At 43.0% G+C, this 12,071-nt stretch overlaps 2 protein-coding genes across 2 annotated transcripts in view; one reads left to right on the top strand and one right to left on the bottom strand.

The window, feature by feature from the left end:
- LOC126177049 (cuticle protein 16.5-like) overlaps positions 1-6,317 on the bottom strand; it is a 334,451-nt gene extending 328,134 nt beyond the window's left edge. The window contains exon 1 of the mRNA XM_049924285.1: positions 6,102-6,317. The gene's annotated coding sequence lies outside the window, so the exon portion shown is untranslated. The remainder of the gene's footprint in view (positions 1-6,101) is intronic.
- A 68-nt stretch (positions 6,318-6,385) lies between these two features.
- LOC126176123 (ice-structuring glycoprotein-like) overlaps positions 6,386-12,071 on the top strand; it is a 43,516-nt gene continuing 37,830 nt past the window's right edge. Inside the window, exon 1 of the mRNA XM_049923261.1 lies at positions 6,386-6,518. Coding sequence (XP_049779218.1) covers positions 6,507-6,518 — 12 coding nt within the window. The 5' untranslated portion in view covers positions 6,386-6,506. The remainder of the gene's footprint in view (positions 6,519-12,071) is intronic.

Genomic DNA, 12,071 nt, shown 5'->3' with positions numbered 1-12,071 from the left:
GAGACTGTTTAAAAATACAGTCTTAGGAAGTCACAATCGAAAACTGGATGCAATGCAAGTGTAAATTTTTACTTATTTCTTCGATGGGTCATCGTCATTAATGAGAATATTGGTGGATGATACTGTTGCATGAGAAGTCGCATCGATAGAAAACTGTAGCAAAATGTAGGAAGACCTACAAAGGATCGACGCTTGTGCAGGGATCGGTAACTGACCATCAGTATGAACACATATAACGAATTGGGCATCAATAGACAGAAACACCACTACACCATTCGGTACGAATGCGACAGCATGCGCTACCTAATATGTTACCAAACGTCGCTCACAGAAATGGGTTTCTTCCGGGATCCGTGCCTCAGGTGCTACAGGTGATAGCAAGGTAGGGTGTTTTGAATAGTGCTCGGGCGAGGGACCATTTGTATACCCAACAGAAGGATCGTCTTAGTGTAACTATCCTACAGTGCAAGATAGAAGTATGAATATTAAACAATTCCTCGAACTTGGGCACATGGAGCAAATCGGTTGGTTTCTTTGGTATTTGATGTGGTTTATGGTTGGCCATAAGGGACTTACGGAGGTACCATTAGTTCATGGGCGATACCTTAGAACCCTAAGGTTTTTTAGTATCTTTTCGTAACAAAACCGAGCCTGCTATGAGCAGTAATAGGTTGAAAGTTTTATGATATTTTACTAAGACACCGATGTCGAACAGACTTTCTTGATATCTTCATCCGTTTCTGAGATACAGAGGCTCAAAATTTGCCCTACTTCTACACGTAAAAGACGCATGTGAAATCCGATATGAGGCAAAATCTAAATAATAAATAACTGCAGCAAATTGCTCAAATTTTAGTTCATGTTTAGTTGAATATTAGGTCATGGGACATTCCTTAGAAAACAGCAAAAAAGTTCTTTTTTATCATTTTTTCGTACTAAACCCGATCCGCGGATATCAAGATAGTTATTCCCAACAAATCGCTGACATTTTTACAATATATTCCTAAGATTCCGATCTCGAACAATGTACAGAATCTTCTTGATATCCTTATCCTTTTCCGAGGTTGAAAGTTACCTTAGACGAAGACGCAAAATACACACGAAAATTCTGTTGTGAGGCGAAATCTAAAGGAAAAAATCTTTATCCGTTATCGAGGAATACCACTAAAACAGCGGGTTTTGGGTACCAAAACCGAGCGGCAGATTTCGAGACAGGTACTGACAGCAGAAGGGTTTAATTTTTGTAATGTGTTCCTAAGATGCCAATCTCGAAAAACCTTCAAAATTTTCTTAATGTCTTTATCCGTTTCTGAGATACGGAGTTTTAAAATTGCCCTACTTGTACACGTAAAATGAGCCTGTAAATTCGAGAGAGAGAATCTGAATACTTTATAATGTAACATAGCACGGAGAAATATGCTGTGAAGCGTCTCCGTTATTATCAGGAGAGTTGTGGGGACCCCATTTTGTAGTTCTAAAGCACATTCAAAAATTTTATGCACGTAAAGTCTGATCTGATGTGTAAAACTGTTTTGCGTTTTGCGTTGCATCAGTTTCACAAAAGTAAACTATCAAAATTTTACTGACCCATAAAGTTCTTTTTCTTTCCTTGATCTAGAAAGAATGTCGCAGAGACCTCCGAACAAGTTCCAGGGCATTTGGAACTGTTTGTTGTATGATATCCTATGGTATTCATGTTGATAATAATGTCGACTGTTACATGATACTGTCTGCCAATTTCGCATTACATCAAATATTATCACTTATGAACTGTCTTGTTTTCTACATTCAGATTGAATGGCTCTGAGCATTATGCGACTCAACTTCTGAGGTCATCAGTCGCCTAGAACTTAGAACTAATTAAACCTAACTAACCTAAGGACATCACACACATCCATGCCCGAGGCAGGATTCGAACCTGCGACCGTAGCGGTCACCCGGTTCCAGACTGAAGAGCCTTTAACCGCACGGCCACACCGGCCGGCTTCAGATTGAAACGTCAGTTAAATTACTGTAATAGTTTCACAATGTCTGATGTGTCACCTTTGGAAATGGTTACCACATACAAGAGATGTTAGCTGTCTTACGTCAGAAGCAGCAGACTGTACACACGACTAAAACGTAAATTGTACACAGACTTTTTTAGACTACAGTCGTGGAAGATAATTTAGTTAGACAGTGATCGTATATTAAACGGAAGAGGGAACAGACATCCTCACATTAGATACACAATACATTAAAGGGTATTAATTCATCGAATAAAAGACAAGTAAGCTAGAACAATACCAGGAACGCATGGTTAATTAGGGACTCTACTGATTCAAATGAAAATATTAACAAAGTCAAGCAGAATGGAGAATCGAATGAGGTGTTTATAACGCAATGCTCATTTTGCATTCGTACCACGTATCGCATCTAGCATAAACATCTCCCAAAACGAGCTGGTGTTATTACCATTTCTTAGAGCCCTTCCATCATAATTTTGTTTTGTTACAGACTTTTATTAAAAACTGAGGGTAGATGTCGTTTTTAACAGTTGCTCTTACTGGAGCTGACAAGCCGAGTACCGCAGATACCGAACTAATGATCGATTCATGTGTTCAGGATCCGCAAGAAAACCACTCTGGTATTTTATAATAGATGGTAGGTACATCAAACTATCATGAATTTTTTTCTAAAATGTGTTTAATTTGACTGAACTAATGTGTCAGATAATTCTATAAGTGCTCGAAATGTTTTTTATTGTGAGTGCAATTTTACATGGTTTCAGCGAACATTTTTTGTTGACCTCAGAACTTACTGAGTTGACGAGCAGTTATCTTTTTTTTTTTTTTTTTTTTTTTTTAACTGAAGCTGGAGAAGTGTCGTACATTGAGAGGACAAAAGTAGATGTACGAGGAAAACGTGAACGAGGCAGAAGGGCAAGAGTTCACGGTATCGTACTGGTTCATTACACAGCTTTACTCTATCTGCATTAGAGTAAAAGAGTCAAACGCACAGTATTTTGACTGTCATACTATGGCTGCTACGGTATAGTTTGATTTTAAAGATTTGCATTTCTTGACGCATATAAAGAACTCTATCGGTTCAGAATCCGGAGGTAAAGGCAAGGGTAGACATAAGAAAAATAAGTTGAAAGGTAAATGTATTTTACAATCATAAGATTGATATTTTGGTGAAGCTTCCAATAGCCAACATACTGAGAGCTTGTAGCAGAAAGATGTGGTATATGAATCCATAGCATAAGCGATATGTTGAGATGCTCGCCTCCACAAGCAGACTTGTTCACTCGTTCCGGTCCTTTATTTTTCTACAATACGACTTTCAGATCTGGAAGGCTTACAGCAATCACATAAGTATTGGAGTCGGATTACTCAACACAGATATAATGTGTAATTGTTTATTACAACAGATTTTAGTATTTTGCCCACAGTCAGCAACGGCACATTCAAAAGGGTCCCTTATTTTCCATGCAGGACCGAAACCGTGCTCTCCAATTTACAAGGAAGTAGCGCGGCCCCGAGAACAAAGGGACGTCAGACAGATACGGCGTGACGTACCTATCTTTAATACTCACTATTTGCAGCAGTCGACCAAGGGCACATACTAAGCACTTGACAAGCTTTATTATGTAGTTAAATACATGTCTGTTACGTATCTACAGAATCTTTATAAAATTTTCATGCAACGGCTGATTTTCGTGAGGAACTTTGACGCCTGCGAGGACCGAACAGTGCTGTCGAGTGTCTGGTCACGATCTGCAATGCGACGAAGGCCATCGCTCCTCAGAGAAGAGCTCGCGTATTGCTACTGTAATCTCCTATCAATGTCACAGCAACAGAATAACAATTATGAAAACGACTATAAAAATAATTTTTTGCACTGTTTGTTGGATTCAAAAATTGAGCATGTTGAGATTCATTGCCAGTGTCGTTAATTTCTGTGTGCAAGATACACTCGTATTAGAAAGAGTTTACTGTTGTGAGGAAGTCGGAGATATTATTTTATGAGGAGCTGAATATTATTATCCGACAATAGTGAAATGAGTTATTGGGAGTACGAAGATCTTCCAAGGCGTCAGTGGAGGATCATTAACCGCATTCGAACTGGACAAGGCAGATGTGGCTATCTACTGCACAAATGGGGATGGGTTGGCTCTGCAAATTGTGACTGTGGTGCCCCCTCACAGACGATTCATCACATTGTTGCTGACTGCCCTCATCGTACTTTCAGAGGAACTTTAATGGACATTCACCGTACATCGGATGAAGCAGTCAAGTGGATTGAAGAACTAGACATAGAGCTGTAAAATTGTACGAACTTGTGATTGTACATTTTAGTCTTGAAAATATTGTATATAAATGTAAATCAATGTACACATCATACGATAAATAAATAAATAAATAAAATTTTTCATCGAATTATATATTTTATTTTTACAAAGCAAGGAAATCAAGAGAAGTATATACAGGATATTTTAAGCAGAGAGTGACGTTCTGTTGAAGAATCTAAATATACATTTATGTTCAAAAAGTTGAAATGGCTCTAAGCACTATAGGACTTAAGATCTGAGGTCATCAGTCCCTTAGAACTTAGAACTACTTAAACCTAAGGACATCATACATATCCATACCCGAGGCAGGATTCGAACCTGCGACCGTAGCAGTCGCGCGGTTCCGGAGTGACGTGCCTAGAACCGCTCGGCCACCGCGGCCGGATACATTTATGTGAGGAAAGGAATTTTGTTTACTGTTTTTTGTAAATATATATAGAATCTGCTTGTCCTCAACGGCGGTAGATTTAAATTGAAGCAATTAATTATTTTCATCATCCCTGCTACTCGTCTAATGTCTTTTCTCAATGGAGTTGGCGACAGGAAAATCTGCATTGAAACTTCCTGGCAGTTTAGTACTGTGTGCCGGACCGAGACTCGAACTCGGGACCTTTGCCTTTCGCGAGCACTTGCCCGCGAAACGCAAAGGTGCCGAGTTCGAGTCTCGGTCCGGCACACAGTTTTAATCTGCCAGGAAGTTTCATATCAGCGCACACTCCGCTGCAGAGTGTAAATCTCATTCTGGAAATCTGCATTATTATATTTGAAATTATTCATTTAATTAAGTGATTTACGTATTGAGAAGAAGCAAGCTTAGTCAGAAACAGCGATTATGTACAAGGGAGTTAACAGAGTCCTTTGTCGATAGTTGTGAGAGATGTTTTTATGTGTGTTTATGGAAGTACGTGGTCGGTCTAAAATCTGAATTGCCCTCATCTCGTGGTCGTGCGGTAGCGTTCTCGCTTCCCACGCCCGGGTTCCCGGGTTCGATTCCCGGCGGGGTCAGGGATTTTCTCTGCCGCGTGATGGCTGGGTGTTGTGTGCTGTCCTTAGGTTAGTTAGGTTTAAGTAGTTCTAAGTTCTAGGGGACTGATGACCATAGATGTTAAGTCCCATAGTGCTCAGAGCCATTTGAACCATAAAATCTGAATTCTTATTCATAATATCATAGACACAGCTTTAAATAAGCGAACGTTGATGACGAGGGTGAGAGGTGACTTGACTGAGTTTGGCGTTGTTCGCGAATACTTTGCGACTAAAATTGTTTACGAGATGGAGACTCTAACGCTGCTGCAGTCAATATTCCTACCATCTTTCCTCATAGTATCAACAGGGCTATGGCTATCTGAAGCAATTAAAACTCGAGTGAGTTATTATGAAAACGTAAAGCTCTGTCAATCCCCGCCCCCCCCCCCCCCTCCCCTAACCGGCCGCGGTGGCCGAGCGACTCTAGGCGCTTGAGTCCGGAACCGCGCGACTGCTACGGTCGCAGGTACGAATCCTGCCTCGGGCTTGGATGTCTGTGATGTCCTTAGGTTAGTTAGGTTTAAGTAGTTCTAAGTTCTAGGGCACCGATGACCTCAGATGTTAATTCCCATAGTTCTCAGAGTCATTTGAACCATTTGTCTGTATGTCCCGTACATCACAGCGCTCTACAAGACTCGATTGTTATGACCGGACAGTGTTCTGCACGTGAGCGGTGTTCAGGGTTTCTGGGAAAGCAAATGGAATGTAGACTGTACATGTAACGACAAAATTATGCTCTTACCGGTGCGTGGTGGAAGAGCAGGCAGTTTAACAGGAGGCTTTAGCTGCGCTACGTCATCGAGAGATACGAACGCGGACGCATAGCGAAATACGCGAAGCGGATTTGGGACCAGACGAAAGCGGGTAGCCGGGCTGGGCGCGGAGCGGAGCGGCGTTGCGGCTGGCGGGCGTGGACGTGGCTACCGACCGGGCCACCGGGCCGAACTGCGCCCGAGTGCGGCGTCGCCCCACGCCCGGGAGCCACTGGGATGTCCCGCGAGGTCGCCGCCACCGGAGGAGGAGTCGCAGAACCCGGGCGTGGCAAGGCCGCCGCCGCCCTATATATACGGCGCGCGCGCATCCCGGGCCACAGGTCCTCTGCGAGTGCTCAGCAGACCGCACCAGCAGCGCACAGCACCACCCAGCCATGAAGATCTTCGTAAGTACCGCCTCACACCTACTCTTCGACCTGCTGTGCTCTTGGCGGTCGGCACGTGCCTTACTAGCGAGTACGGCATCACTCGACAACTATCTGTTATTGAGAATCGCTCCTTACAACTAAAATAACTCTGTTGTTTTCTTGAGTCGTCAGTCTTCTGTCCGATGTGATGCCGCCCGTCACGAATTTCTCTCCTGTGCCAGCCTGTTCATCTCAGCGTAGCACTTCCTCTCAGTGACCTTAATTATTGCTTGGCTGTATTCCAGTCTCTGTCTTTCCTTGCAGTTTTTACCTCTACACCGCCGGCCGTTGTGGCCGTGCGGTTCTAGGCGCTTCAGTCTGGAACCGCGTGACCGCTACGGTCGCACGTTCGAATTCTGCCTCGGGCATGGATGTGTGTGATGTCCTTAGGTTAGTTACGTTTAAGTAGTTCTAAGTTCTAGGGGACTGATGACCACAGATGTTAAGTCCCATTGTGCTCAGAGCCATTTGAACCATTTTTTCTTACCTCTACAGTTCTCTCAAGTACCACGAAAATTAGCCTTCGACGTCTTAACACGGATCCTTTTTCCACAGCTGTTTCACAGAGTAAGACCGCACTGCAGTTCTTTCTCTAACTCCTCGCACGAACGAAAAAATGGCTGACATCGAAATAAGTGTCCAAGGAATAGAAAAGCAACTGAAATCACTCAACAGAGCAAAGTCCACTGGACCTGACAGGATATCAATTCGATTCGATTCCACACAGAGTACGCGAAAGAACTTGCCCCCCTTCTAACAGCCGTATACCGCAAGTCTCTAGAGGAACGGAAGGTTGGAAAAGAACACAGGTAGTTCCAGTTTTCAATAAGGGTCGTCGAGCAGATGCGCAAAACTATAGGCCTGTATCTCTGACATCGATCTGTTGTAGAATTTTAGAACATGTTTTTTGCTCGCGTATCATGTCATTTCTGGATACCCAGAATCTACTCTGTAAGAATCAAGATGGATTCCGGAAACAGCGATCGTGTGAGACCCAACTCGCTTTATTTGTTCACGAGACCCAGAAAATATTAGATACAGGCTCCCAGGTAGATGCCATTTTCCTTGACTTCCGGAAGGCGTTCGATACATTTCCGCACTGTCGCCTGATAAACAAACCAAGAGCCTACGGAATATCAGACCAGCTATGTGGCTGGACTGAAGAGTTTTTAGCAAACAGAACACAGCATGTTGTTCTCAATGGAGAGACGTTTACAGACGTTAAAGTAAACTCTGGCGTGCTACAGGGGAGTGTTATGGGACCATTGCTTTTCACAATATATATAAATGACCTAGTAGATAGCGTCGGAAGTTCCATGCGGCTTTTCGTGGATGATGCTGTACTATACAGAGAAGTTGCAGCATTAGAAAATTGTAGCGAAATGCAGGAAGATCTGCAGCGGATACGCACTTGGTGCAGGGAGTGGCAACTGACCCTTAACATAGACAAATGTAATACATTGCGAATACGTAGAAAGAAGGATCCTTTATTGTATGATTATATGATAGCGGAACAAACACTGGTAGCAGTTACTTCCGTAAAACATCTGGGAGTATGCGTATGGAACGATCTGAAGTGGGATGATCATATAAAATTAATTGTTGATAAGGTGGGTGCCAAGTTGAGATTCATTGGCAGAGTCCTTAGAAAATGTAGTCCATCAACAAAAGAGGTGGCTTACAAAACACTAGTTCGACCGATTGCTCATCTGTGTGGGATCCGTACCAGGTCGGGTTGACAGAGGAGATAGAGAAGATCAAAAGAAGAGCGGCGCGTTTCGTCACAGGGTTATTTGGTAAGCGTGATAGCGTTACGGAGATGTTTATCAAACTCAAGTGGCAGACTCTGCAACAGAGGCGCTCTGCATTGCGGTGTAGCTTGCTGTCCAGTCTTCGAGAGGGTGTCTTTCTGGATGAGGTATGGAATATATTGCTTCCCCCTACTTATACCTCCCGAGGAGATCACGAATATAAAATTAGAGAGATTCGAACGCGCACGGAGGCTTTCCGGCAGTCGTTCTTCCCGCGAACCATACGCAACTGGAACAGGAAAGGGAGGTAATGACAACGGCACGTAAATTGCCCTCCGCCACACACCATTGTGTGGCTTGCGGAGTATAAATGTAGATGTAGATGTAGATCCTGTCATTCTCATCTTCCTTCTTACCGTCGTTCCACTCCTCGAACATTCTGTGGAGAATCTCTTCGTTTCTTATATTATCATTTTGTCTAATTTTCAGCATACTTAAAGAGCACCACATCTCAAGCGTTTCGATTCACTTCTTTTTAGATTGTCCCAGTGTCCATCATTCACCGCCATACAGTGCATGCCCGTAACGTACATTCTCAGACATTTCTTTCTCTAATTAAGGCCCCTGTTTGATACTAGGCTACTGCTTCTGACCAGAGATACCCTCTTTACCTGAGCCAGTCTATAGCCTGATTTTTATATCTTCCTTGTTGCGTCCGTTGTATTGTTTTGCTTCCAAGGTAGCAGAAATCCTTAACTTCTTCTACTTCGTGGTCACCAATTTTTGAAGTGATTTCTACTACTCATTACTTTCGTCTTTCTTCAATTTACTCTCAATCCGTAGCACTTGCGCCTTTACTTGCTTTTTCCATTCGGCAGATCATATAATTCTTGAACTTTTTCACCGAGGATAGCAACATCATCAGCGAATCTTATCAATGGTATCCTTTCTCTCTCAAATTTAACCGCAGTCCTGTAATTTCTTTTATTTCCATCATTGCTTCATGGAAGTGTGGATTGCAAAATAGGGTCGAAAGCAACATCCGTGTCTCGTAACCTTACTAACCAGAGCACATAGTTCTTCGTCTTCAATTCTAATTTTTCCTGTTTGATCCTATGGTCTCAGTATTACACTAATGACTATCACAAATTTTTCCTACTGTCTCTTTCCTCCTCTGTTAGGACCGAGGCAATCACACGTGAGGATTATGAATTACTTTTGACCTGCGTTATTCTTATTTGACTTGAGGCAAATTTAAATCTGTCTTCCAATTCCATCCCTTCTGCGCTAACCATTTCCCCAGGCAATCCTTATTTTTTCTGATGACTTTAGCGATGTTACTCTGAATTTTTACCCTCCGCTGCAAATTTCACTTTTACACATCAGAGCACGTACAGCTAAACGTATTGTTCGAGGTAGCAATAACTCTCAGCGTGTCTCTCTAAGTGCTCTGCCCTTCTCTCATCTTAAGCGAATTTTATTTCCCAACATTTTCATCGGACAGTTTTAGTTGCAGAGCGTTGTTTACATTTACCGAAGAAGATTTCACGAGAGTAGCATCACCTTTTCTCTAAAGATGATTTTGTTAGAAAATTATATCACCATATTTAAACGAAAATAACTTCGTAAATACAAGTAGGTAACACTACTGAATGTCGTTTTGTCGTGTTGCCTGAACTCTCAGCACCGAGTCTACCGCGGCCCTTCGTATCGAATCTGTATCCTTTCACTGTCAGACCGGACAGGTCATCTACATTCAGGAGTGAGTAAGACGGAAAGCTGCTCTTCTCAGGTATGGTGCACTTTGCAGTGAACTGGATCTGCTTTCACTAATCTTATCTCTCCTTCATTGTGGGAGAGAGCATCTACTCAGTAAGTCTCGTACGATGAATACACCCTGGGTGAATCACAGACCATATGTCAACAGTTTCGTGTACATGTCTCTCCAATCTTCGCAGATAATTTTTGGTTGGGAATGAGCTATAAAGTATTGTAGGATGCAGTACAGAATTTCTGTTTAAATGGAGAGATAAATCGAATTGATACTACGGTTTGAGTTTATAGAAGAACTCTGCAAGAGAATGCAAAATTTTATCTGTTATAGGAAAATTGTAAATGTCACTCTAACACTGACGATTGTCTGTAAGAGGCCAGGCGTGGCATTGTGTTCTTGCGGAGCTATTTTCGCCGTGGTTGTTCTTCATCGCTGTTAAGTTTCATACGATTGTGTCTTAAGGATACTCACTGTGGCTACTGCTCATCAACTTCGTGAACTGTTTCCTGTTCTGTTCTTATTTCAATAATGAGAAACGGAGCGCAATGCGTCTGCCAGTCAGAAACCGCCTTACCGGAAGCCAGAGTTTGTCAGGCAGTCCCTGGAGATCAGGTCTCTGAATACATTACGGCGATGGTGACGTTTCAGCAGCGAGACGTCAGTCCAAAAGGCTCTTGGCTCGGGCGACAACGCGTCAAGGACGTGCTCAGACGCCGGGCGTTGTGGTCGACACTTGAGATCCAGTGGTGCGTCCTTGGCGAACGCTGCCGGCTAGTCCACAGCCATGTATTTGAGTGTGTGTTTCCACCTTTTTCACTCATACGATGACAATCAAGGAATGCGGACACAACACAGAGAAGCTTAACACACGCGCATATCCCGTAATCACATCGTACAGATTTTCAATTGACCTGAATCATTGTCGTAGCATCTGTATCTCGAGACAGGGTGAACCGCGAGGATCGCCCATGCGAGAGCATTCGCAGCCTACGATATGGCCTGAAAATCTCACACGAAAATCCCAGTATCTCAGTACTTGTTAGGCAAGAGGGGCGGGGGGGGGAGAGGAGGTTGCTTACAAGGGAACTTCCCCATCGCACCCCCCTCACATTTAGTTATAAGTTGGCACAGTGGATAGGCCTTGAAAAACTGAACACAGATCAATCGAGAAAACAGGAAGAAGATGTGTGGAACTATGAAAAAAAATTAGTAAAATATACAAACTGAGTAGTCCATGCGAAGATAGGCAACATCAAGGACAGTGGGAGACGAGGAGCGCCGTGGTCCCGTGGTTAGCGAGAGCAGCTACCGAACGGGAGGTCGTAGGTTCAAGTCTTCCCTGAGTGAAAAGTTTAATTTTTTTATTTTCAGTTTATGTGACAAACTCTTATGTTTTCATCACTTTTTTGGGAGTGATTATCACATCCACAAGAAAACCTAAATCGGGCAAGGTAGAAGAATCTTTTTACCCATTCGCTAAGTGTACAAGTTAGGTGGGCCGACAACATATTCCTGTCATGTGACGTTCATGCCATCACCAGTGTCGTATAGAATATATCAGATGTGTTTTCCTGTGGAGGAATCGGTTGACCTATGACCTTACGATCAAATGTTTTCGGTTCCCATTGGAGAGGCACGTCCTTTCGTCTACTAATCGCACGGTTTGCGGTGCGGTCGCAAAACACAGACACTAAACTTATTACAGTGAACAGAGACGTCAATGAACGAACGGACAGATCATAACTTTTAAAGAAAGTAAAATTTTCAGTCGAGGGAAGACTTGAACCAAGGATCTCTCGTTCCGCAGCTACTCACTCTAACCACGGAACAACGGCGCTCCTGAGGTCACATTATCCTTGATGTTGCCTATCTTGCGCATGGACTGCTCAGTTTGTATAGTTTACTAATTTTTTTCATAGTTCTACACAACTTCTTCCTGTTTTCTCCATTGATCTGTGTTCAGTTTTTCAAGGCCTATCCATTGTGCCAACTTATAACTAAATCTGA

The sequence above is a fragment of the Schistocerca cancellata genome, chromosome 3 (genome assembly GCF_023864275.1).
Source record: "Schistocerca cancellata isolate TAMUIC-IGC-003103 chromosome 3, iqSchCanc2.1, whole genome shotgun sequence".
Taxonomy (NCBI): domain Eukaryota; kingdom Metazoa; phylum Arthropoda; class Insecta; order Orthoptera; family Acrididae; genus Schistocerca; species Schistocerca cancellata.
Note: the sequence above shows the minus strand (reverse complement) of the source record. Positions and strands in the feature narration are given on the sequence as shown.